Source organism: Jaculus jaculus, chromosome 6 (genome assembly GCF_020740685.1).
Source record: "Jaculus jaculus isolate mJacJac1 chromosome 6, mJacJac1.mat.Y.cur, whole genome shotgun sequence".
NCBI lineage: Eukaryota > Metazoa > Chordata > Mammalia > Rodentia > Dipodidae > Jaculus > Jaculus jaculus.
The window spans coordinates 45,116-72,787 of record NC_059107.1 but is presented as its reverse complement, the minus strand read 5'-3'; the positions used below and the strand labels follow the sequence as shown (position 1 = coordinate 72,787).

Below are 27,672 nucleotides of genomic sequence, written 5' to 3'. Positions count from 1 at the left end.
GCAGCCCTTATTTGCAGTGTTGGAGAACGTGATGGAGGGAGGGACACTTCCTCTGAGAACTAAAGTGGAGTTAGGTGGAATGGAGGGACCAGCAGAAGGAAGCTGTGAGTGCCAGCTGGAAGGGGAGAGAGGGCAGAGTGTGCCCAAGGAACAGCGAGCTGCTGGGTGTTGGAGGTAAGGAGGAAAACAGTTGACGCTGAGGCTAAAGACACCAGGCCAGAGTGCAAAGGTTGCTGTGCCTCCTCCTGTCGCAGAGCTTGGCTTCTCAACATGAAATGATCTGCTTTGTTTTTTGTTTTTAGTTTTTTTGTTTTGTTTTTCAAGGTAGGATTTCACTCTAGCTCAGTCTGACTTGGAATTCAGGACAGGTATGATGGAAAATGCCCCCACCCCTGCCATGGGCTCCAGTGTTTGAACACTTGGTTACAGCTGATGGAACTGTTTGGAGAATTGTGGAACCTTTAGGAGGCAAAGCCTTGCTAGAGGGAGGGGGTCACTTGGGGTGGCCCTTGAGGTTTTGTAGAGTGATACCACTTCCTCCTCTCCTTCTGCTTCCTATCTGTCTGTGACTGTGACATATGACCAGTTCTGCTTTAGTTCTGGCCCTGCCTTCCCACCAGTGTGGACTTACCCCCTGGAACTTGGTTAGTCAAAATAAACCCTTCCCTACCCTAAGTTACTTCTGGCGAGGCATTTATTCACAGCAACGAGAAAGTCACTCATTTATGGGAAGTGCTGGGTGAGTTCCTGTGGAGGACACTAAGCCATCTTGGGTTTGGATGTTGAGGTACCACGTTAAAGTTTTGACCCTTAGGGGCCGCTATTGGGCATGGGTAGATGGTGGAACTCTGTCCATCGTCTCCATCTCTGCTCCTGTTAGTGACATGCCACCCTGACCAGAGGCCACATTGATGGAGTTACCTTCTCTTGGACTTTGAACTCCAAACAGTGAGAGCTAAATGAACTTTTTCTGTTTATAAAGTGAGCTGTTTGGGGTATTTCATCATGAAGCACCATGAGATGCTGACTAACATACTTAGGATGGAGAATGCAAGAGGAAGGCTAATGTGGGGAGAAGCCTCCGAGCTCAGCTGAGGCAAGCAGCAGCGGGCTGTGCTGGGTGTCTGGCGCCACCTCGGTGACAATGGCCAGAGAAGGTCAGTTCGTGGGTCTGGAGCCCTTTAGGAAAATCTGGAGCATGGGGATAGAGGTGAGAATGTTTGCCTAGGAAGCTGTACTGCCAAATGAGGTAGCAGCTGAGAAAGAGACCCTGGGCATTCCTTGGAGACGATAAAGACAGACTGGCAGAGCAAGGGGTGACTGGTCCATGCAACTGTTTACAATTTTGAGAAACTCCTAACAGATGGTAGCATGACAACCAAAATTTTATTTAAAGCTGAGAAAGGAAGAACATTGATTTGAAAGGGTTCTGCATGCTTGATTGCTTGGATAGTAGTGTATGTTTACACAGGAAACAGAAATTTTAACTCTGTGTGTGAGTGTATGTGAGTGTGGTGTGTACATGCCACAGTGCACGTGTGGAGGTCAGATGACAGCGTGGGGTATCAGTTCTCACCTCCCACCTGGTTTGACATGGGGCCTTTCCCTGTGCACCGCTGTATCACTGCCAGCCTGTGAGCTTCCAGAGTCTCTCGTCCCACCTCCCATCTCATTGTACAAGGGCGGGGATTACACATGCTTGCTACCTTGCCTTACTTCTGTGTGGGTCTGGGGATCTGGGCTTGGGTACCCACACTTGAGTGGCAAGAGTTTTGCCCACTGAGCCATCTCCGCACCTCACGCCCTGCTTCTAAAATGCAGGAAGAGACATGTTCATCATGGCAATGTTCCCCAGAGATTTGGGGACTGGTGCTGTGAATCTGAATAATGGATCGAAACGCACGTGAAAGCGATTTCTCACCAGAGTCCTTTTCCACAGGCCACTGACATTTCACAGAACGTGCTTTGGAAACAGGGGCAGTAAAATTAGAAACAGAAAAATGACATGTACGTTTATTAGTGTGGTTCTGAAAAATTCTTAAGACATATTAAGTGACATGAAAGTAATATTTGAAAAGAACTGACAAAACTATACCTGTTTTCTGTTCATGATGTTCCAGAAAAGCCCAAAAGAATATATTGTAAAACTTACAGACTTAAGAAAGCTTTCGTGACTAGGCCAAATATTGTCATGCATCACAACACCAGGGAACACACTCTGATAAATGTGTCCCTAGGTTAATTTTGTTGTGCCAATACCATAATGTCCCTAAACACACTAAGACAGCCATGATGTCAGTAGATGATAGACTCTCCTGGGACCACCATGGTACATGCCATCTATCTTTGACTGAAACAGTATATGGCATGTGCCTATAGGGTAGTTATGCAAGGGGCTAGAGAGATAGCTCAGTGGGCAAAGTGCCTGCCACACATGTGAGGACCTGAGTGTGGGTCCCCAAAACCCAGATAAATCCCAGGTGGGCATGATGGCCCACCAGCAATCCCAATGCTCAGGAGGAGGAGAAAAGAGATCCCTGGGAGCAACTGGCTAGCCAGACTCACACAGTCGGGGAGCTCTAGGTTCCAGTGAGAGTCCTGCCTCATTAAATAGGGACATCATGTTCTAGGTAGACGCCCAGCTTCAGCCTCTGTCCTCCATGCGCACACATGTACGTGCTCTACCCAAATATGCATGCACACGTGACACATATACAAGTGAAAGAGAGATAGTTGTGCAAACACTATGAACAAGCAACACCTGCATAACAGGACTAATGGTGAGAGCACAGCTCCTTGCATTACAGGACCAGAAGGACAGAATAGATCAGACAGCACAGGCAAGACAGTCAGGACCTGCAGGAAGAATGCTGAACACTAGTTGCCATAGGAAAAAAATGTGAAAAGAAGTAAAGAGACCCATGCTGTTCCTTCAGGAAAGATTGCTATTTTAGTGATGTTGGCTTTTGCTGGCTAATAACTAGAACTGTGAGGGAATGATGCTAAGGTTCATTTAGACATGAACAGTCAAGAATGGCTGAGAAAGCCTTGAAAGCTGAGAAAATAAAAAGAGACTGACTGCAAACCTCTTGCACAGTGAAAATAATTAATTAAAGTAACAATGTATATGCACAAGGTAGAACAGGCTGAGTAAATAGTTGAAAACATTCGTCATGTAACTTGTCACAACTCTACGTGGAGAGGACACTGAGCATTGTAAACAAGTATATGAAAATACAAATTTTATACATTGTAAATCAAATTATCCTATGGCAAGGTAAGCCAACACTCCATTCAACTACTTACATCTCACAAACAAAGAAGAAAACACTGATTGTCACAGGCTGTCTAAGCATAAATCCAGTAGGACAAGTAAATAGGAAGCCAGATATGTTTGAATTCTTAAACTAGAAAACTTCTGTCAGGGACCTGCAGAGATGGGTCAGTAGTTAAAGGTGCTTGCTTACAAAGCCTGCTGGTGGTCCAGGTTCTATTCACCAGTACCTATGGAAAGCCAGGAGCACAAAGTGGCACATGTGTCAAGAGTTTGTTTGCAGTCCTGGCACACCTGCTCGATCTCTCCCTCTGTCCCTCTCTCTCTCCCTTCCTCTCTGCCCCCCCTCAAATAAGTAAATAAAAATATGTTTTAAAATCCTTCTGTTCGAGCCACAGCTGAAGGAAAGCAGCTGCAGAAGCATGTGTAGCATGACAAGCCAGTCCATCTAGAGGGCCTCCTGTACATCACAGAGAAAGTCGAACAGCCAAGAATATAGTGACATAAAAAGACAAGCCAGCCCAATCCAGAGGGTCTCCTGTACATAATAGTGAAAGTCAAACAGCCAAGAAAATAGTGACATAAAAAAGGGTGACAAGGGGCTGGAGAGATGGCTTAGTGGTTAAGCGCTTGCCTGTGAAGCCTAAGGACCCCAGTTCGAGGCTCAGTTCCCCAGGACCCACGTTAGCCAGATGCACAAGGGGGCACAGGCATCTGGAGTTGGTTTGCAGTGGCTGGAGGCTCTGGTATGCCCATTCTCTTGCTCTCTCTCCCTCTTTCTCTCCTTGGAACTAAAGCTTCCCTCCCCTCCCCCAACACACATAGTTCTTTCTTTCTGGCTTCAGAATCCTGTCACATAATGCTTTCTGAGACTGAAGGCTGTCTCTTCAGGACCCCATCATGCTGCCGTGGCATGATGCTAATCACTCTCCATTTCATCTGGCTCTCTCCCGCGGACCAGCCTGCTCTGCCTTCCTAAAATCTAGCAGCCTTCCTGTTGGGGAGAGGCCTGGGGATGAGTGGTGGTGAGGGATCAGGAGATAGGACCCCCAAGCTGGACAGAAGCTTCCAGAACTAAATCTGGATAGAGCACCCATGCACACACATGGCCAAGGGATCTGCTCTCAGACCCCTGCTGGTGACCACTTAGGAGGTGGAATGAAAGTCTAACAGGTTCCATGTCCCCTCTAACCCATCTGCAGCCCCTTAGCCTGTCTGGGAGGAACACCATGCTTTCTATGCCACTGCTGGGCCTGGGGATCATATGGCCTCCTAGAATGTTCCAGAACATTTCAGTGCTCTGAACCCTTGCCTCCCTTTCATAAAAGAGAATCTCCGCAAGGTCACCCTATACTCTGCCCACTCCAAGATTCTGCCTCACCTACCACGTTCGTCCATCTCATGGAAGCCTTGGGCTCAGGTTTATTCACAGGAAGCCGGGAAGAAGCAGAGGGTGGGAAGCCAAGTCCTGCCCCACACATGGTCTCTAACGACACCACTGGGCAGCCACATGTCCTTGGCCAGTATGTTTCAGGGCCAACTTGCCCCTCTGCCCTCCTCTGGCAGGCTCCGGGGTTATGAGAGGAGGATGGATACGGATTGTGTACTTCAGTATCAAGAAGATGGACAAAAGAGGTGTAGGGAAGACATGGCACTGGCTGGCCACACCCAGGGGGCAGGAGCAGAGGGAGCAGGCTGAGGGCAAAGAGCTGCCGAGCTGGGTGCAGAGGGAACTGCCTTGGGATGAACTTTGTCGGGGGAACAGTGGACAAGAATGTGCTGCACAACTTTCGGTAGCTGTCACAAAACACCTGTGGGGAGGAGGGAAGCAGGGCAAAGAAGGAAAAGCTTGTTTGCACTCCCGGGGTTGCAGCTCTCAGCCCATGACTGCCTAGTGCCGTAGCCTCGGGGCCTGTGGACAGGCAGAGTGTGGGGAGGTGTGTGAGCCGGAGCTGCAGGAATCTCTTCGCCTTATGGCACAAGAGACTGGCGTCTTGTGCTCTCTCTCTCTTTTTGTTTTTTCGCGGTAGGATCTTGCTGTCTAGCCCAGGCTGACCTGGAATTCACTATGTAGTCTCTGGATAGCCTTGAACTCATAGTGATCCACCTACCTCTGCCTCCCTTTCAGTGCATACCTCCAGTGATCTAACTTCTTCCCATGAGGCTTCCCTTCTGGAAGGTTCCACCTCCTTCCAGCAGCACCACAGGCTGGTGAACAAGCCTTTAACACACAAGCAATAGGCAAAAGGCATGGTACCTGGTGGCAGGCTCTGGTGACTTAAATAATACACTCGTGAGCTATAGGGAAAGAAGGGGTTCTGTACTCACCTTGGGGCCACAGACAATGCACAATAGAGGCCATCCATTATAGGGTAACTGCCAGGACTAGGGCATCTGACCAAGCACCTGGCACACAGCTCAACACTAAAGGATCAGTCTACCAGTCTGCTTCCATTCTATTGCACTCCAATACTTCTGTAAAATTCATTTTAAATGAATTATAAGAAAAGACAAAAGTGGCTAAACCCAATTTTCTTAATCCCATGCCTGGATTTTTATCATTAAATTCCATCCTAAACTCATTCCATGCCATTGCTTATCGAAGTTTCTAATGTCTGAACTTAGCTCATGTGGACAGTGTCACAGACTCCATACTGCATAGCTCTGAGGTAAGGCTCTGTGCTGGGCTTCCCTAGGTGTCTCATGGACATAGGCAGAGAGATGTTCTGAGCATCTGGCCAACCTAGAAGCTCTCCCTGAGCAACTGCTCAGGCTCCTCTGGCCCATCTCAGGATGTGTAGGAGCTCAGAGCTCCTTGGCAAGTGGACAGAGCTCTCTGGAGACAATGGGACAGGATGGCACAGTCCTTGGGTGGAGTAGCCAGGCAAGTGACTCCTCTGCTAGAACTCAGGACTGAGTATCACCGGGTCCAGTACCCCAGGTAAAGGACAAGGAAAACCAGACTTCTAGATGGGACTCCAGGGTCACAGTGTGGAGAAGGAAGTTGTGAGGAGATGCTCTGTGTGGGACATCAGGGTTCCAACTGAGCAATGAAGCTCCCATCCCAGGGGAAATCTAAGCATGACAAAACCAAGGTGACTCTCGCCAGGAGGGCCTTAAACTGCCCACCACAGTCCAGGTGGACTCCAGGGAGTATAAGGCCATGGCCCAGTCTTGGGCAGAAAGTGACACAGATGTGATGATCCAGCCTTAACTGTGACTGAAAATTGATCAGGTCCCCCTCCCACCCTCCCACTCTTGTGCCCGGGCTCCAGCAGGCTCCAGCAGGGTAAAACTGGTAGCACTTATATGAGTGACATTTTGTTTATCTCTAGCTTATGAAAGGCCCCTGAGTTATCTCAAGTTTTTCCTAAAACAACATTTTTCTCCATTTCCTAAAAAAAAAAAAAAAAAAAAAAAAAGCAGAAGAAAAGAGATTACTTTATGCTGAACAATATGCCATCAGCCAGGGGGCAGAGCAGCAGCGGGCACACAGGTTGCATAGCAACTGGTTTTTCAATTGATTTTTTGAGAAGATACCAAAGCTACCCAAGTGTTCCCATTTTAAATATTTTCTTGGATGATGGAAATCAAATAAAATGAAAATAAAGACTTGGAAGACTTGGGGACAATCTGAGGACATAAGGTATCTTGTGAAAGTCCAGGTCTGGACAAAGTACAGGATCTTGTTGGAATTTTTCAACATTTGAGATGATGGTTCAGAAATTCTGAGTCTCCTGGCAGAAGGTAGAGGGGTGCTATAAGTAAGGACTTGGTGGGTCAAGAGCCCTTTAGCAATACCAGTGTGCTTGCTGTGTGTCCTGTCCTCTTGTTCTTCTCCCAGTCCCAGAAAACCTGTTGTGATGACCTTTGAGCCATCCACATCTCTTTGCACAGCAGAGCTAGGGGTAGAAAACTGCATTCTTGGGGTTCCCCATGGCAGCAGCCAGGCAAGACTAGATGCATTCAAGGGGCATGAACTGTGGACTCTGTCCTTGACAGTCATTCTGGTCTACTGGCACTTGCTGGTTCTTTATGGATTACTTAAAATGGCAGAGACCTTGACTCTTCAGTAACAAGAAGCCTGTGGAATCCTGGCACAGGGCAGCAATGATCATAATCGTGCAAGTTATGGAAGGTGGTGACCCTTTGGGGTCAGATCCTGTCAGAATGTTACTAGAGTCACTAGGGTCAAAGCCTGAGCCCTAACAGCCCCTTAACAAGCCAGGTTTGCCCACCAGTCCTTAATGAGCCCATTTGACAAGTGACAGTAAAAAGCAGACAAGGGAGATTCATTCAGAAAAGGAACAAAGACATACAGCGACACCCCACCCCCATCCCACAGCCCATCTTCGGGATTCTGACATGAGGTCCAGGTTTGAGTTGAAGGCAAGAAGAATGCATGACTAAGCAGTCCTGGCTAAGGTACCCTCATGCCCATTGCTGTATGTGAGGTGTTCAGGCAAGTTGTGGCAGCACTGTGTGAAGGCTCTTTCCAGGAGACAAGACCAGCTTCCCCTCTAGCTGGCACCAGGGTTCTAGCCTTTTACTTCTCCCAGCACGAGACTCAGGAAAATTCCAAGTTCTTGGGGTCTGTTGCCTCAATAGTTCAGTATCGAAAAGAAGGGGCACAAGTGTCTCTTTAGAATATGCCGATTCCTGCCAGGTTGGTTACAAGAAGCCCTTCAACTGACTACTCCCTCCAGACTTACCACTCTCTGGCATTCAGCAGGCCTCCCTTATCGCTCGTCTTTCCTTCCCTGTCTTTAGTTCTTCTTGTCCAAAAATACTTCTCTTTGAGAAAGAAAGAGTTACATTCACATTTATAATAGAATGTTGCTATAATTGTTCCATCTTAGCCATTGTAAAGTTAATCTCCTAGTATGCCTTGGTTGTAAGCCACACTTTGTCATAGGTAGATGGATACAGATGAGACACAGTGTCACAGTATCTCTAGAGCTCAGGACCACCTGCTGTTTCAAGTGTCCTCTGGGAGACTTGGAGAAGGGAGAAGGTATAATCACTGACATGAGGTTGTGGCTCCAGAGTGTCCCTAGAGAGTGGGCAGGACATTGTCATCCTGTGACTAGAGAACCCAACCCTCATGTTGGTGACCCCTGTTTCTCTGTGACATTCCTCTATGCCAAATGCTTCCAACCAAGGGTGATTTTTGCCAGTCTGCACCTACCCAGGGACATCTGGCAGTGTTTGGAGATGCTTTGGATTGTCATAACTCAGGGAAGGGACACTAGCTCAACACTTGCAATGCACAGGGCAGCCCTCTAAGGGCTGACAGAAGGTCATCTGGCTCCAAATGACAGCATGTCCTTTGGGATGAATCACCTAGACCCTCAATGGGGCCAGGACATTCCCGAGATAGCTTTGGAACCAAGTAAAGCCAGCTCCCCTTGGGCATGGACAACTGTAGGCATGGGCCAGCGCCCCCAGGGACTGCTCCATTGAGGTCATCATGCCACAGTATGGACAAACTATGTGCCCACCCACATGCCATGGTGGGTGCTTCTGGGTTCCTGCCTGTACTCAGACAAACTCAGAGTGGTGAGACAACTTCTCCAAGAACAGCAGAACACCAGAGATGTAGGCCATGCCTCCAGCACCAGGGTCCTTCTCCTGCCCAGGTGAGTGTCACTTAACACCTGCTCATAGCCCTGGGCTTGGGTGTGCACCTGCCTGTGTTCTCACTGACCCAGGCAGCACTTAGCCTGCAGAGTCGCCCTGTTGCCAGGCACGAAGACTGGCCTCCCTGCAGCAGAACCTGCTTTCCTGTCGTCTTGACTAACAGAGAGATGAACATAAATAATTCAGCTCATTCCAAAGCAAACAATAGATGTGTCAGAGAGCAGTGATTGGAACAGAACTTTTTGCCTAAGTCTTAATTGGTTTATTTCGGGTGGGACTCAAAGGCTATGTCTGGGTCCCAGAGGGCTGGCAGTGCCATATTGCAGCTTCCAGCTGCTACCCAGTCTGGAAATTGGGGACCACCTCCCTGCACCCCAACTCCAACCTGGCGAGCCTGCCCAGGCCCTGGGCACAGTAAGGCATTCTTAGACTGCAGCAGCACCACCTGGTGGCCATGGCTGGAGTCTGCCCTTCTTAGGCCTGTCCTACTGTAGTTCTGGCAGCCAGAACTTGAGGACCTCTGCATGCATGGGTGGCTTCCACCTCCCTCCACTTTTTCCAGCTGTGGGGTTTGGTGTGAGAGTTATGTTCATGGTCTGAGACGCAGTTTCTCATCCTGGAAACACGAATGGCTCCCTACCCATGGTCCCTATGGGACTGAGTCCCTGTGAAAATGATGTGTTTATTCTCTGGTTCTTTATTTGACTTCTTTGTTGTAGCAGTTCCCTTTCTTTTCTTCCATTTTGTTGGGTTTTGTAAACATGCAGTCAGCTTAGTTACCTTCACATTTCTGGCACAAAGCACCCCACCAAGAGCAGCTTATGGGAGGAAAGGGCGTATTTTAGCTTACAGACTCGAGGGGAAGCTCCATGATGGCAGGAGAAGTCATGGCATGAGCAGAGGTGGACATCACCTCCTGGCCAACATCAGGTGGATAACAGCAGTAAGAGAATTGCCAAACACTGACGAGAGGCTTCTGGCTGTAACACCTGTAAGCCTGGCCCCGACAACACACCTCTGGGAGCTCCAATTCCCAAATTGCCACCAGCTAGGTACCCAGCATTCAGAACACTTACACTTATGGGGGATACCTGAATGAAACCACCAAAAACACTGTCAAGTGGGGAGCATAAAATTAGCTCCCCCTTCTTCTGTGCTCACACACCATATTAAGCTTTATATCCCCTGTGACTACACCCTTCTATAACTATAAGGCCTCTGAGATGAGGTCAGTACCACACTGATCTGCTGCACAGACTAGATGCCTAACAGAAGGCGAGGACCCTCTAGACTTGGGGCAGAGTGGATGGACTGTATGAGGCCCTAGAGAACCTCAGAACCCCTAAATATTTACCTAAAAGCTGTACAGTGTCCTCGTGTGGAAGTTCATTCATGTGAGGAGGCCAGGCGCCACTGCCTCCTTCAGAATAGTGGAGCTAAGTGGAAAGTGACTGTGAGTGACTCTTCAGAAGGCTTGGTGTCCCTTGGAATCTGTCAACATTAGTACCTGCTTAGCCCCTAAATAGCCGGCCAGACACCCATGTGGCCCCACTTCTCTCTCTCCCACCCACTACAGTCCATGAGCCTCATTGAGATCGGGAACCCCTCTCAGAGTCTGGAGAATGTCTGCCGTTGGGCCTACCTCCAGCAGAAGCCAGACACAGGCCATGATGAGTACCACGACCACGCCATCTTCCTCACGCGGCAGGACTTCGGGCCTTCGGGCATGCAAGGTGAGCTGTACCCCAGAGAGAGGAGAGAAGCTAGGGGGTGATCCATTGATCCTGAAAGGGACCTCCAGCAGCTAGAGCCCAGCCCAGGGAGAAATGTCAGATCAGGGAGGGGCTGTGGCCACCTTAGTCAGGTGAGGGTTTGAGTTGGCAGTAGTGACTTCCTGGCTCCAGAAAACTACCAGAGACTGCCATTTTCTCCAGAAACTGCATCCCTGAGGAACAGCAGAAGATCTGAGGGCCCACGTAGACGGAGGCCAGACCTGGAAATCTTAAAGTGAGACTGTCACAGGCTGTTTCAGGGTTAATTTCTCCCTCTGTTTTTTGTAAAACAAATTTGAGTCAGTTGCCAACTTTAAAAGTTTAGAACTTTTTACATAAAGACTCAGACCACATAAACCTGACAGATCTAAAAGAAGAAATTGACAAGACTACTGTCATAGTTAAAAATTTTGGCATGTGAAAATAATTACAACCTATAAGAAAATCAGCAAAGATATAAAAGATTTGAACTAAGCAACTGGACCTAACTGATGAATCTAGAACATCACACTCTTAGAGAATACACACTTTATTAAAGCATGTGAAAACATAGCAGAACAGACTGCGCTGGTCCACGGAGAAATCTTAATGAAAGGTAAGATCAAAAATCACACAGGCCACTCTGGAAATTATAAATAAATTATAAATAACCCATGATTCAAAGAAGAGACAGCAGGAAGAATTGGAATATATTTTAAAGCTGAATGATAATGATGATATATCAAAACTTGTGATTATAGCTAACGTAATAATTAGATTGATACTTATTGGCTAATCCTACATTTATTAGAAAGAACAGCTGGAACATCAATCATATATGCATATGTTTCAAGTAATGTGACTAAGTCCAAATTAAATCCAACAAAAGTAGGAGGAAGATTATCAAGTTAAGAGCCAAAATGCTAAAATAGAAAATAATTACAATAGAGAAAGCCAAGAGAATCAGAGTTTTATTTCTTTGAAAAATGTGAATTATGAGAAAAACCAAAATGGGACATCACTGAACATCCTGCAGAATTTTAAAAGATAGTAAGGCATTTTGAACAGCTAAATTTCAATAAATTTATCAACATAAATGAAAAGTACAAATCCTTGGGGAAACAAATTGAGCCAAAAAACCTACAAAACTCTATTATTTTCATATCTACTAAATAACTTTAATTTTCACTTGAAGGCTTTTCTGTTTTTTTTGTTTGTTTTTTGTTTTTTTTTGTTTTTGTTTTTTTTGGTTTTATGAGGTAGGGTCTCACTTTAGCTCAGGCTGACCTGGAATTCTCTATGTAGTCTCAGGGTGGCCTTGAACTCAAGGCGATCCTCCTACCTCTGCCTCCCAAGTGCTGGGATTAAAGGCATGCGCCACCACGCCCGGCTTTTGAAGGCTTTTCTGTAAGGTAGACCCCAGGGCTTGGTGGCTTGGCTAGCTGACTTGTCCCAATTTTTAAGGAGCACCAGTCATAAACAAATTCCAGAGAATAAAAAGAAAAATAACATGTTCCAATTAATTTTGAAATCTGGTTAAGTTTGATAACAAAATCTGAGGACAGTGTAAGAAAAAAATACAGGCAAATATCTCTCATGCACTTATAAATAGAAAATTCCCAAAGGAAATATTCACAAATTGAAACTGGAGCCAATTTGTTAAAGGTGCCGTGTCACAGTGAACTTATTTTAGGAAAGAGCCTATGTGCGAAGTATGTGAGGAACACCTACAAATAAATAATAACAACAACAGCAGTAATAATAGAGGATTGATCCAGTAGAACAATGGGGGTGTGGCCTTAACAAGCTCTGAGCAATACATGAATGACCAATTAATATCTGAAAGAAAAAGTGATCAACTTCAATAGACATTAGAGAAATGCAGTTAAAAGCATAATGAGAGAGCTAGATACACACCATTGATGAGCTAGATACACACCATTGATGAGCAAAATAAACAAAAAGACTGAGAATCTCTTAGGTCAGTGTGGAGGGGGTAGCCCCCCTCATGCAGTGTGTACAGTTTCATGTCTGACTCACCAGACTGAGAATCTCATGAGAATACATTGCTATGAGGTAAAGAGTTTTTATGAAATTGAAGATATGGTGCAGAAAATTAGAGATTTTAAAGCAGAAATAAAAAAAAAATCAAGGACATCACCCAATTTATGAGAAAAGGTAGGGAACATTACAACGCAGTGTAAATGGTACAACACCTATATACTAAAATATCTTTAAAGAAATAAAAATAAATAGCCACGCATGGTGGTGCAAGCCTGTAATCCCAGCACTCGGAAGGCAGAGGTTGGAGGATCACTGTGAGTTTGAGACCAGCCTGAGACTACATAGTGAATTCCAGGTCAGCCTGGGCTAGAGGGAGACCCTATCTCAAGAAACAAAAAAAAAAAAAAAAAAAAGGAGACATTTTAAATCTTTTCACTTTTATATTAAGATAATTGTACCCTCTTTCAAGTCTTAAAGGCTCATACAGCCATCATGGTGATAAGGGCACACCTGTATCCTCAGTACTAGGGAGGCTGAGGCAGGAGGATTGCCATGAATCCAGTACTTGTCTGAGTTACATAGTGAGTTCAAGGCTAGCCTGGATTGCATAGTAAGATCCTTTCTCAAACAGCAACAACAAAAAGTGGCAAATACAGCATGCGTACGTACCACATATACACATGCACCTGCACATGCAACATGCATACACACCACACACACATGCATGCACAGGAAAACTCATGTTGAGTCAGACGAGTGGAAGGTGTAGTACACATACATGTGAAGGTTTGCAAACCAAGGACAAAGGAATCTGGAAGATCTGCCCAGCACACAGATTCAGATGTGATTCTTCCCTAAATCTTCAGAGAAAAAAAAAAAAAAAAAAAAAAAAGATTTCCCTGTTCATTCTGTGAGGAAAGGGCTATTGTTCAATTACTGCATTTTTACAGATAAGTCCAAAAGCCAGCATACCCAGGTCATGGTAGCCACATTTTATCTTGTTTCTCCTCTTTCCTCTTCCTCTTCCTCCTCCTCTTCTCTATTCGCCTGCTTTGTTTTCTTTAAACAAACCGATCTCACGGTGGGATGTCAACGGGAATGAATCTCACTTAGGGTACAGAGAGCTTGGGCCTCCATAAAGATGCCCCAGAATGTAAGCAGCCTTCTCTTTTGTCCCACAGAGCCAGAAACACCATGAGGTACCAGGGAAGACCCTCCCAATGAGGTGGGCTTAGAAGGTGGGAAGACATGCAGGCAAGGAGCTTGGAGTCCTTGTAGTCAGAACAAAGTGTAGAGGCAATGAGAGAGAGAAGGTAGGGAAGAGAGGAGCAGGCAGGAAGCTGGGTGGTGGATGAGGCCCTGCAGGCAGATGAGCTGCAGTGTGCGCTTTGGCAGGCAGGGTGGCCTCAGAGCTGGGTGACGACGACGGCCTGCACACTCGGTCTTCTGAGCTGTACTACAGGGGACAGTCGGCTCTGCAGGTCGCTCTAGGGATGGGCTCTGTCTGGGCTTTTGCAGGCCTGGAGGAGCCTCGGGCAGACCTCCAAGTCCAAAAGCTGGGACCACCTTTCATCTCCTCCCAGGTTATGCGCCTGTCACCGGGATGTGCCACCCTGTCCGCAGCTGCACCTTGAACCACGAGGATGGCTTCTCCTCAGCATTTGTGGTGGCCCATGAGACTGGCCATGTGTAAGTGGCCTGACCACCCTTCTTATGTGGGGAAATGTGGCTCGGGACCCTTTGCCCCTACCTCTGGCTGCCCACTTCTCCCTGTGCCTGAGAGGGACAGCTGTGCATGAAAACCACTTGGACATACAACACTGTGCAGGGCATGCCTGGGTCAGCTTTCAGCTGAAGGAACAAATCAAAGGGAGGAAGCACCTGAGGACAGAGTGAGTGCCTTAGGCCAGAAGGGAGCTGAGAGACTTGCACCACTATTCCATTCAAGCCACAGGGCAGGTTAGAAAGCCAGCTCCACTGAGGTGTGCATACCCCAAACACCAGCTAAGCCCCTAAATCTCCAAGGACCAGACAGGTGTTCATGGGAGATACAGAGCTGATGGGAGGAAGGGTCCTGAGACACGAATGAGCTGCAGATGGCTCTGCCTCCATTGTGTTTTCATGCAATGACGGCCCTCCTAGGGACAGCAGACATAGGAGGTAGTCAGCTGGATGTTCCTCCACAGTGCCTCTGCCTTTAAGACTCCATCCACCCACCCACCCACAGGGACCAGACCAGGAAAGGTCAGGGAGGTCAGATGGGGGTAGTTAGGAATACCCTTCTGGAGTTTGGGGCAGGAAGACAGCAGGTCAGCCCAGCAGGTGAAGGTCCAGCCAGGTTTCCTTGATCCCCACACAGGCTGGGCATGGAACATGATGGGCAGGGCAACCGCTGTGGAGACGAGGTGCGGCTCGGCAGCATCATGGCGCCTCTGGTGCAGGCTGCCTTCCACCGCTTCCACTGGTCCCGCTGCAGCCAGCAGGAGCTCAGCCGCTACCTGCAGTGAGTACTCTCCTGAGGTCCCCACCGGTGACTCCTCAGTCCCGGGGTTCGGTTCTAGGAGGGCAAGAATGCCCAGCATGCCTGGGTCCTGCCTGAACTCTCAGGCCTTGGGTCTTCCCGCTGACATACAGGGGATGGTGCATCGAAAGTGAACCTGATGTCTGGGAGGAAGTCTCATTATTGGAGGTTCCAACCTTGATCCACAATGGACCCTGCAGCTACCTTAGCCAGGTCTCAGTATCTTATACTGATACAGGGGGGACACTGAGGCAGCATAACCAAAGACTGAAGCATGCAGTTTGGCCTAACCATGATGACTCCAGAAGGGGTATCAGCTGTCTCACGGGTTGGATGAATAGCCACACTGAAGGCTGCCTGTGGCACCCACATGTCCCCTCACAGCTCCTATGACTGCCTGCGCGATGACCCCTTCGCCCACGACTGGCCGGCGCTGCCCCAGCTCCCAGGGCTGCACTATTCCATGAATGAGCAGTGTCGTTTTGACTTTGGCCTGGGCTACATGATGTGTACCGCGGTGAGTGCAGGGACACAGCAGATGTCCCCAGGGCCCTGCAGTGGCAGTCCTTCAAAGCACCAACCACTCCTGCCTGGGCCACATGATTGCCTCCCCAGTTCTCATGCCCAGCACAAAGCCTCCCGAAACCCATGAGGTATGTGACCTGTAAGGCTGGAGGCTGAGGAACCCAGACATGCCCAGGGACTCTGTTATAACTGCACCATATACACACAGTCCTCATAGCCCAGAAACACAGTGCCCATTTGTCACATAGGCATGTCACAGGCCATGCTACATCAAGTTAAAGGGCCCTAGAGGGTGGGCAGGGTGACACTCCTAAATGGTCCCCTGTAGATCCCCTGGTGATCTGGGGATGCTCTCTTCCAGTTCCGAACCTTTGACCCCTGCAAGCAGCTGTGGTGTAGCCATCCTGACAATCCTTACTTTTGCAAGACCAAGAAGGGGCCCCCTCTGGATGGGACTATGTGTGCTTCTGGCAAGGTGAGTGTGGACCAAGGGCTCTTTGAGGGGAACCGGGAACTATGAGGCCAGATATGGACCCTGCAGTGTCTGGAGGGTGGGACCAGAAATTTCTTCAGGAGACTCCAGCCACTTTCCCCTTCCTTTTTTTCCTTTTGTGTATATGTGTGCATGTATGTATGTGCATTCATATATGTGTGTATGCACATGTGTGTGCAATTGCACATGTATATGGATGTACGCATGTGCACATGGAGGCTAGAGACTGACTTCTAAGGTCTTACATGTTTTCTCTCCACCTAACTTCCTTTTTGTAAAATATTTTTTATTTATTTGAGAACAGAGAAAGAGACAGAAAGGCACACCAAGGCCTCCTGCCATTGCAAATGAACTCCAGATGCACGTGCCACTTTGTGCATCTGGCTTTATGTGAGTACTGGGGATTTGAACAGAGCCATCAGCCTCTACAAGCAAGTGCCTTTAACCACTTTCAAATTTGTTTGTTAAAGACAATTCAGATTTTAAAATTATGTAAGACTAAAATAATGGAAAATGAGTAAGGAGTAGCCAGGCATAGTGGCACATACTTGTGATTCCAGCACTTGGGAGACTGAGGCAGGAGGATCATGAATTCTAGGCCAGCCTGGGCTACATGAAAGTGTCTCCCAAATAAGCTATAAAGTATCAATAGAAACAACTCCAACTTCAAAAACTTGCTGGGCGTGGTGGCACACACCTTTAATCCCAGCACTCAGGAGGCAGAGGTAGGAGGACTGCCATCAGTTTGAGGCCACCCAGAGCCTCCATAGTGAATTCCAGGTCAGCCTGGACCAGAGTGAGACCCTACCTCAAAAAACAAAAACAAACAAACTTGATTGTGGTGGCAACAACAAAATGTTTCAGATCAAACCAAAAGGATTCATTATCAGAAAGCAAAGAGGCAGGCCAGAGAAGCAGTCAGGATTTGGGGATAGTTGGCAGTGCAGTTAATGAAGAAAAGTAAATATGGGGAGAATGCTGGGGAAAGACTGAAACTTCTCTCTAATCTGACACAAATGTTGACACCATCAAAGAGCATGCAACACAGTGTTGCTCCTACCTTAAGGACCCTGAGAGCAGTAGCTAGTGGGTGCTACTGATTCAAAGAACATCTTCCGGCACTCACTGAGAACAGGTCACATGCTCTGAGATCCCCATAGAGGAAGGGTTCTGGGTCACAGTTCCCATGCATGTGATTACATGGATACCCGTGGTCACCCTTGATCTTCAGATGATACCACCAATGACTTCTTCAGATTATCAATAAGATAACAGAGAAAGGGGCTAGAGAGCTGGCTTAGTAGGTAAAGCACTTGCCATACAAGCATGAGGACCCAAGTTCTGATCCACAGCACCCAAGTCATGCCAGGCATGGTAGAGTGTACCTGTAATTCCAGCGCTGGGGTAACAAAGACAGGAGGACCCTTGAGGCTTGCTGGTCTCGCCAAGTTGTTGAACTCTAGGTTCAGTGACATCCTGTTTCAAAGCAATAAAGTGGAGACTGATGGAAGAAGACCACTACCACCAACCTCTGGTCGTACACCCACCCATTCATGTGTTCCCACAGCATATGAACATGTTTACACACTGCGCACCATACAGAGACGCGTATGCAAGAAGGAAACAGAAATTATTTCCCACTCCGTGCTCCAGCAAGGATTGGCTAAATATACCGTGAGAGCCAGCTCTACTGGCTGCCCTTTAGGTTTCACCCCAAACAGGGTTACTAGGCTGAGCTTTCCACTAAAATCTACCCATTGAAAGTGTGTACTTCAATGATTTTCAGTATATCATGGAGTTGTATGACTCTATCAAATTTTAGAACATTTCTATCACTCCATAAAGACACCCCATCCATACTTATTAGCAATCACCACAGTTCACCGGCTCTAGATTCTCCTCTTCTATACATTAGCCTGAATGGAATTATATGCCATGTGACTATGACTTCATTTCCTCAGTGCAGTGTTGGCAAGGTTGCTCCATCCTGGCACATACATCTACTTTCTTCTTCCTTATTGCTGGGCAATAACTCCCTGGACGGTTCCTCATGTCACTGTTCTAATCATCTGCTGTTTGGCTGATGGACATTTGGGTCATTTTCACTGAACTGCTGTCAGAAACACTGCATGAGCATTCACGGACACATCATTCCATGGGCCCATCACATTTCTTGGATATATACTGACAAGTGAAATTGCTAGCTCTTGTGGTGACTCTACATTTAAGAGCAGTGTGTCACTTTTCTTGGATATACACTGACAAGTGAAATCTCCTGCTCTTGTGCTGACTATACATTTGACAGCAGGAGAAAGCACCAGGCTGTTTCCATGGGAGCCTTACTTTCCACACTCCAGCAATGTCTGAGGCTCCTCTTTCTCCTTAGTATTTGTCACCACCATCCTGGTGGGTATGAAACATCTACTCGTGGGGATTTGATTAGTATTTCACTAATTTCCTTGAGTTGCAAGAACTTATATATGTATAGAACACACACACAAGTACATTCTGGACTTCTCTCCAAGACTTATCAGATATATGGTTTGAAAACATTTCTTTTTTTAAAAAAAAAAAACATTGTATTTACTTATTTATCTGAGAGAGAGAGAGAAAAAAATGGGCACACTATGGCCTCTAGCCGCTACAAACTCCAGACACATATGCCACTTTGTGCATCTGGCTTACATGGGTAGGTTTTTTGAACAAAAGTTTTGTTGTTGTTTTTCCATTTGTTGCATCAGCTATTTTCACCAGTTAAACGGTTGTTTTAGTGGGAAGAGAGCTCACTAAACTCTTAACACCTTTATTCCAGAAGTTTCCATTTGCTTTATGATTTTGTAAATAAAGTTTTATTGTAACACAGTCACATCTACTCATTGATAGTATCTACAGTTATGCTCCAATGTTGAGTAGCTACAACAGAGATTATATGGAGAGTCTAGAATAATTAGCTATTTGACCCTTTACAGAACAAGTTTGCTGAGAAACAACTGCGCTCTGTGTTGTCTCTGGGGAAAACAATGCTACAAAATTGATGTTGTGTGAAGAAAAATTGCAAGAGCATGCAGCTCGCACCAAGGGAAAATGTCACTTAAATTTTGAAAAGATGATTGTTCCCTAGTTTTGATTGTTTCTGGTAATTGTACTGTCAAGTTATTTTTATTTTGGTGATATGTTTTCTTATCCTAAATCAATAATCCACTCACTGTACTATAAGGTATGAAAATACTATTTTGCCAGGCGTGGTGGCGTATGCCTTTAATCCCAGCACTCGGGAGGCAGAGGTAGGAGGATTGCCATGAGTTCAAGGCCACCCTGAGACTCCATAGGGAATTCCAGGTCAGCCTGGGCTAGAGTGAGACCCTACCTCGAAAAACAAAAAAAAAAAGAAAATACTATTTTAAGTTTTTAAATTTAATTTAATTTACTTGTTTATTTGAGAGAGAGAGAGGAAGAAAGAGAAAGAGGCAGTTAGAGAGAGAGAATGGGCACACCAGGTCCTCCAGCCACTGCATACAAACTTTACACGTATGTGCCATCTTGTACATCTGGCTTACATGGGTCTGGAGAATAGAACCTAGGTCCTTTGGCTTTGCAGGCAGATTCCTTAACCAGTAAGTCATCTCTCCAGCCCATATTTTAAGTTTTGATATCTTTTTAAAATGAGCTTCCGAGGGTTGAATAAGCTTCCTCCCTGTATGAAGAATGAGAGAGGTGATTAGATTTTATGTTGTGGAGTTGTGTTTCCCACATGCCAGTTTTCCACTTACTGTGTTTATGAACTTTCCCCCTACTTTCATTTAAAATTCTTTAATTTTTTTCATTCATTCATTTGTACTTGTGTATGTGTGCGCACACACACACTCACACACATGTGCAGGATCTCTAGCCTCTGCAAAGAAAAAAACCATGCTTATGCTACTGTTTTTTGTCTGGCCTATGAGGGTGGCTTGGGAACTAACCCCCAGGCCAGCAGGCTTTGCAAGCAAGAATTTGTATCCTCTGAGCCATCTTCCCAGCCCCTATTAAGCACATCTTCTATGTCTGTGACTCACTGGCTTGTTCCTTTGGATCTTCAGATGGACACACAGGGCATGTTTATCCTGGGAACATGGTGGGGAGGTTGACTCTGGCTGAGAGACAAGGTGCTGGAGGATGTGGGAGGCCAGGGCAAAGGTGGCCTGGGCAGCCCTCACCTCTGCATTGCTCTTTTCGCCACTGGTGGGAGAGGACTGTCTTCCTGGCCTCCTCTGACCTCTGGGACACAGGCAGGTCAGGTTGTCCTGGGCCTTTGGGACGGGGTAGAAGGTGGATGTCACAGACACTGCAGGCTGAGAGAGGCCTCCAGCCACCTTGGTGAGAGCAGTGCATGGAGGGACCACCTTTTGTCTTTTAGCATTGCTTTAAAGGACACTGCATCTGGCTGACTCCTGACATCCTCAAACGGGATGGCAACTGGGGCTCCTGGACTCCGTTTGGCTCCTGCTCCCGCACCTGTGGCACAGGTGTGAAGTTCAGGACTCGCCAGTGTGACAACCCACAGTGAGTTACCTAGAATTCTCCAGCCTTTCCAAGGCAGATGAGGTCTCTGGAACCCTATTCTGCAGAGCCCCATGGACTGCCACATGCTAGTTCTGTAGAAAGTGTGTCCAAAAGTCACCTGGGCCCTCCCCTTCCCTGGAAGGAAGCGGGAGCTCTCAGGGAGGGCTTCTTCCCTGGCTAGCAGCCTGGGAACCTGGTCTCTGGGCACACACACCACTCTTTGGCCAGCAGTTCACTTGGCCCTTCTTGGAAAAGGGCATGGAAGGGACAAGGTGGGACAGAGACAAGGGTGTGAGATGTTCCTTAAAGAGGGTACCCTCATACATCCCAGGATGACAGGAGTATGGGCAAGGTGACCATAGCCAAGCAGGCAGGTGAGAGAGGCAGAGTCAGCCAGGTTCCAGACTCCCCATTCGAAAATGCTCCCCTCACTCCTGCAGGCCCAGCGACTGCTTAGTGAGGCATTTGTTTCTTATTGTCACTCATCCAGTATTTTAAAGATATTGGCTTCACTAAACATATTGACAATCATAACCATACACAGATTTCCAACTTCCAGAGTGGCCCAGCTACATGTCCCTGCCCTGGACCCCTCCAGATTACCATATCAGTTCAGGCCTTTGCAACAGCTCTTATTCTCTATTCACTGAGGCAGCTCCACTCGCTCCACTAGGCCCAACATTGGCCTCTAGGGAGCCGCAGGGGGTCAAGAGTCAGGGCTACAGGAAGACTGGTCAAGTCTACATCTAGCTTCCTTCCTGGGAAGAGGAGGGCAGGTGTCCAGTAGGTAGACAGCCTGCACCTGTTTTCCAGCCCACCTATGCAAGGAGCCCTTGTCTCCTCTTCAGACACTCCTCCTACACAGGGCTCTAGGCTGTCCTCCTGGCCCAAATCAGGGTGGGCAGAGGATGCTGTGGCCCCTCATGCTTCCCTGGGGGTTTCGTACTCACTCTGGGGAGCTAGAACCACAGGAGGTCTTGGTGGGTTGGAAACTGTACTCTGTGGAGTCTAAGTTCTGAGGTGGAGAACGTGAACCACAATGGAGTCTCTATCACATTTGTTAGGAACTGAGGCGAATTTTTCCACCATTTCAGAGTTCTTCTGGAAGTTCCCCATTGTGTAGAAGGCTCTTCTCTGTATGTCGGGGCTTGGTCATAAAGGAAGCTCAGCCAGCTCTTGTCCCCCTCAGCTCATGGTCCAGTGGGGCAATCAGAATCCAAAGTCATAGTTGTAGCTTTGTGTTCGTTCACAGTCCCATGCTTCAATAGGGTGAGGTTCCAGGGGAAGTCCCAAAGGAGCCTCAGGAGGAAGGGATTGTACCAGCCCCATCTAGCTTTCTTCCTTGAGGCCTGGGTGGCTGGAGCATTACCCAAGTCCTATAGCTGGGACATGATAGGGCTGGTTGAGTCCTTTTACTCAGCGGAGCTATATATGTTGTACCTGAGACTCAAGGATCCCCCTAAAATGCCGCCCACAGACTGTCTTCTTTCTAGTGTCACCAAGAAGGGGGACCTTTGCTTTCTCCTCCAGCCCAGCCAACGGAGGCCGCATGTGCTCAGGCCTTTCCTACGACTTCCAGCTGTGCAACCCTCAGGACTGTCCTGACGCCCAGGCTGACTTCCGGGAGGAGCAGTGTCGCCAGTGGGACTTGTACTTTGAGCACGGGGATGCCCAGCACCACTGGCTGCCCCATGAACACCGGGATGGTGAGTCTACCTCCCACCCCCACCAATACCAGCGCTGGGGCTCAGCAGGGCCTCTGACCCTGAATGGGGCAAGCTGTAGAATCTTTTGAGCTGGCAACTCATTTTTGGCCATTTTTGGCAGGCCAGCTGCAGGGGCCCACTCCTGAAGTAGGGGCTCTGCCCCAGGCTTGAGCTGAGGTACACCTGGCTAAAGGGGAGGCTGCTGGGCTGGGCTCACAGGGGCCTGGCCTGCCTTCGCCATCTGATGGACAGGGCTGGATGGTATGGTCTGGCAGGTTCAGTGTGGCATTTGGGGTTGACTCTGCCGTGCTAGTCTCAGGTGACTTCTGATTAGGTGACTCTCTTCTATTAGGATTCTCCAAGTCACAGATTGTGACCCACACTGTTTAAGAATTTAAGCATTAAATGGCATGTGTTTTGTGGCCTGTGGAACTGAAAACTCTGGTATCTTCCAGCATGGGAGTGCTTGTACATTTGGCCCCCAACTTTACAACACCTCACTGTAGGCCCCTATATAACATACTGGAGTAAACCATGTATATAGCTTGTTGATATCCTTCCAGACACTTTGAAATTATCTCTATATGACTTATACCACTTGACAGCCATAAATGCTATGTGATGGTTGTTATCCTGTACTGGTTAGGTAACAAGAAAAGATCTATACAGATGCAGTTTTCTCAAATACTTTTTTTCTTTTTTTTTTTTTAAATTTTTATTAACATTTTCCATGATTATAAAATATATCCCATGGTAATTCCCTCCCTCCCTACCCCCACACTTTCCCATTTGAAATTCCATTCTCCATCCTATTACCTCCCCATTACAATCATTGTAATTACATATATCAATATCAACCTATTAAGTACCCTCCTCCCTTCCTTTCTCTTCCCTTTATGTCTCCTTTTAACCTTACTGGCCTCTGCTACTAAGTATTTTCATTCTCACACAGAAGCCCAATCATCTGTAGCTATGATCCACATATGAGAGAGAACATGTGGCACTTGGCTTTCTGGGCCTGGGTTACCTCACTTAGTATAATCCTTTCCAGGTCCATCCATTTTTCTGCAAATTTCATAACTTCATTTTTCTTTACCGCTGAGTAGAACTCCATTGTATAAATGTGCCACATCTTCATTATCCACTCATCTGTTCAGGGACATCTAGGCTGGTTCCATTTCCCAACTATTATAAATTGAGCAGCAATAAACATGGTTGAGCATGTACTTCTAAGGAAATGAGATGAGTCCTTTGGATATATGCCTAGGAGTGCTATAGCTGGGTCATATGGTAGAACAATCTTTAGCTGTTTTAGGAACCTCCACACTGTTTTCCACAATGGCTGGACCAGATTGCATTCCCACCAGCAGTGTAGAAGGGTTCCTGTTTTTCCACATCCCCGCCAGCATTTATGATCATGTGTTTTCATGATGGTTGCCAATCTGACAGGAGTGAGATGGAATCTCAATGTAGTTTTAATCTGCAATTCCCTGATGACTAGTGACGTAGAACATTTTTTTAGATGCTTATATGCCATTCGTATTTCTTCCTTTGAGAACTCTCTATTTAGCTCCATAGCCCATTTTTTGATTGGCTTGTTTGATTCCTTATTATTTAACTTTTTGAGGTCTTTGTATATCCTAGATATTAATCCTCTATCAGATATATAGCTGGCGAAGATTTTTTCCCATTCTGTAGGTTGCCTCTTTGCTTTTTTCACTGTATCCTTTGCAGTGCAAAATCTTTGTAATTTCATGAGGTCCCAGTGATTAATCTGTGGTTTTATTGCCTGAGCAATTGGGGTTGTATTCAGAAAGTCTTTGCCAAGACCAATATGTTGAAGGGTTTCCCCTACTTTTTCCTCTAGTAGTTTCAGAGTTTCAGGTCTGATGTGATGGTCTTTAATCCATTTGGACTTAATTCTTGTGCATGGCGAGAGAGAAGAATCTATTTTCATCCTTCTGCAGATATATATCCAGTTTCCCAACACCATTTGCTGAAGAGGCTGTCTCTTCTCCAATGAGTATTTTTGGCATTTTTATCGAATATCAGGTGGCTATAGCTACTTGGGCTTACATCTGGGTCCTCTATTCTGTTCCACTGATCTACATGTCTGTTTTTGTGCCAGTACCATGCTGTTTTTGTTACTATGGCTCTGTAGTATAGGTTAAAATCAGGTATGGTGATACCACCAGCCTCATTTTTGTTGCTCAGTATTATTTTAGATATTTGAGGTTTTTTGTGATTCCAAATGAATTTTTGGATTGTTTTTTCTATTTCCATGAAGAAAGCCTTTGGAATTTTGATAGGGATTGCATTAAATGTGTAGATTGCTTTAGGTAAGATTGCCATTTTCACAATATTGATTCTTCCAATCCAGGAACAAGGGATGTTTCTCCACTTTCTAGTGTCTTCTGCAATTTCTTGCTTGAGTGTTTTAAAGTTCTCATTGTAGAGATTCTTTACTTCCTTGGTTAGGTTTATTCCAAGGTACTTTATTTTTTTTGATGCAATTGTGAATGGGAGTGATTCTCTGATTTCATCTTCTGTGTGTTTGTTGTTAGCATATATGAAGGCTACTGATTTCTGTGTATTTATTTTGTATCCTGCTACATTGCTGTAGGTTTTGATCAGCTAACAGTTTGCTAGTAGAGTCTTTAGGGTCCTGTATGTATAGAATCATGTCATCTGCAAATAATGATAACTTGATCTCTTCCTTTCCAATTTGTATCCCTTTTATGTGTGTCTCTTGCCTTATTGCTATGGCTAAGACTTCCAAAACTATATTAAATAAAAGTGGGGACAGTGGACACCCTTGTCTTGTTCCTGATTTTAGTGGAAAAGCTTCCAGTTTTTCCCCATTTAGTAATATGTTGGCTGTAGGCTTGTCATAAATAGCCTTTATTATATTGAGATATGTTCCTTCTATTCCCAGTCTCTGTAGGACTTTTATCATGAAGGGATGTTGGATTTTGTCAAGTGCTTTCTCTGTGTCTAATGAGATGATCATGTGATTTTTGTCCTTCAACCTGTTTATGTAATATATTACATTTATAGATTTGCGTATGTTGAACCATCCCTGCATCTCTGGGATAAAGCCTACTTGGTCAGGGCGAATGATCTTTTTGATATATTCTTGTATTCTGTTTGCCAATATTTTGTTGAGAATTTTTGCATCTATGTTCATAAGGGAGATTGGTCTGTAATTTTCTTTTTTTGTTCTATCTTTGCCTGGTTTTGGTATCAGGGTGATGCTGGCCTCATAGAAGGAGTTTGGTAGAATTCCTTCTTTTTCTATTTCCTGGAAAAGCTTAAGAAGCAATGGTGTTAGCGCTTCCTTAAAGGTCTGGTAAAATTCAACAGTGAATCCATCTGGGCCTGGGCCTTTTTTAGTTGGGAGATTATTGATAACTGTTCGGATCTCCATGTTTGTTATAGGTCTATTTAAGTGATTAATCTCATTTTAACTTAATTTAGGTAGGCTATATAGATCAAGGAAATCATCCATTTCTTTCAGATTTTCATACTTTGTGGAGTATATGATTTTATAGTATGTCCCTATGATTTTTTGAATTTCTCTGGAATCTGTTGTGATGTTACCTTGTTCATCCCTGATTTTATTAATTTGTGTCTCTTCTCTCTTTCTCTTGGTCAGATTTTCTAAGGGTTTATCAATCTTGTTTATCCTTTCAAAGAACCAACTCTTTGTTTCATTAATTCTTTGGATTGTTCTTTTTGTTTCTATTTCATTAATTTCTGCCCTAATCTTTATTATTTCTTCCCATCTACTGATTTTTGGTTTGCCTTGTTCTTCTTTTTCCAAGGCTTTAAGACGAAGCATTAGGTCATTTACTTGCGACCTTTCTAATTTCTTAATATAGGCACTTAAGGCTATAAATTTACCTCTTAGAACTACCTTCATTGTGTCCCAGAGATTTGGTATGTTGTGTTCTCATTATCGTTTGACTCTATAAAGTTTTTGATTTCCTTTTTGATTTCTTCATTGACCCATTCATCATTTAGTAGTGTATCAAATACTTTTAGCTCATGATAGGTTGAATTCATAGATGTCAGACTCAATGCAAAGGGTGCACTGTATTCCACCAAGTCATGATGAAGCTTTAAGTATACAATCTCTGTTCTCTCCAGGCAGTGGGCAGGGGAGCTGGGAAAAAGCCTAAGGTAACACTTGGAGACATCTGCATATGCCCCATAAGTGCCGGTGCAGGGCTGAGGATTGATAGCAGACAGGGTTCGTCTCACAGCCTGGTGACCCAGCACTTTAGTTGCCTCTGATAAATAAATACTGAGTAGGGAAAGTGCTGGAGACTGCATGAAGAGGGTCTGGTTGGGTTTGTGACTGCAGCATGGCTGACTGAACATAGTCATCCATGTTCTTAATTAGCATGTGGTCATTGTAGAAATAACGGATGTCTGTGAAATTTTCACACATTCATGTTGTGTACTCTGATTATAGTCACTTCTGATTGTCCTTGCTCTCCGTGGATCTCTTTCTAGTAATCATTCTTCTGCTTTCATATCATACATACAAAAGGGACAGACCTTTTCTTGCTATCCCTAGCCATTATGGGACATCCACAATTTACATAGCATCTACATGGTGTTAGGTCTTGTAAATCATGTAAAGATGGTGTGAGTATGTGTGTGCACATGCATATTTAGATTCCTTACATACAAGAAACATGTGATACCTTTGTCTTTCTGATTCTGGTTTATTTTGCTTAGTTTTATCTCTGTTTCCATCCATTTTCCTGAAAAATCACACAATTTTATTATTCTTTATGGTTGAATAAAACTTCATTTATATATAGTCCACATTTTCTTTATCTATTCCTATTAAGAGACACTTAGACCAATGCTCTATCTTGGCTACTGTGAGTCACACTACCATAAGCACAGATGTGCAGCATCTCTGTGCTATGGGGACTCAGATTCCTTTGAGTATATAGTTCAGAGTGTTGGGCTGTAGACATGACTTGCTTGCCTGTGAAGCCTAAGGACCCATGTTCGACTCTCCAGATCCCATATAAGCCAGACACACAAAGGTGAGGCAAGCACAAGGCATGACCACTAGGTGGTGCATGCATCTGGAGTTCAATTTCAGTGGCTGAGGACCTGGTACACCAATTCTTTGTGTGTGTGTCTCTCTCTCTCTAAAATAACAACAAAAAAGAGTGCTGTAACTAGATGGTATG

General features: G+C 45.8%; 1 protein-coding gene across 1 annotated transcript in view; it reads left to right on the top strand.

The window, feature by feature from the left end:
- The window catches only part of Adamts2 (ADAM metallopeptidase with thrombospondin type 1 motif 2), a 240,848-nt gene that overhangs the window by 187,241 nt on the left and 25,935 nt on the right, over positions 1–27,672 (top strand). The window contains exons 6-12 of the mRNA XM_004666621.3: positions 10,491–10,647; positions 14,253–14,358; positions 15,029–15,172; positions 15,575–15,707; positions 16,077–16,190; positions 20,605–20,750; positions 22,281–22,456. Of these exons, the coding sequence (XP_004666678.1) occupies positions 10,491–10,647; positions 14,253–14,358; positions 15,029–15,172; positions 15,575–15,707; positions 16,077–16,190; positions 20,605–20,750; positions 22,281–22,456 (976 nt within the window). The remainder of the gene's footprint in view (positions 1–10,490; positions 10,648–14,252; positions 14,359–15,028; positions 15,173–15,574; positions 15,708–16,076; positions 16,191–20,604; positions 20,751–22,280; positions 22,457–27,672) is intronic.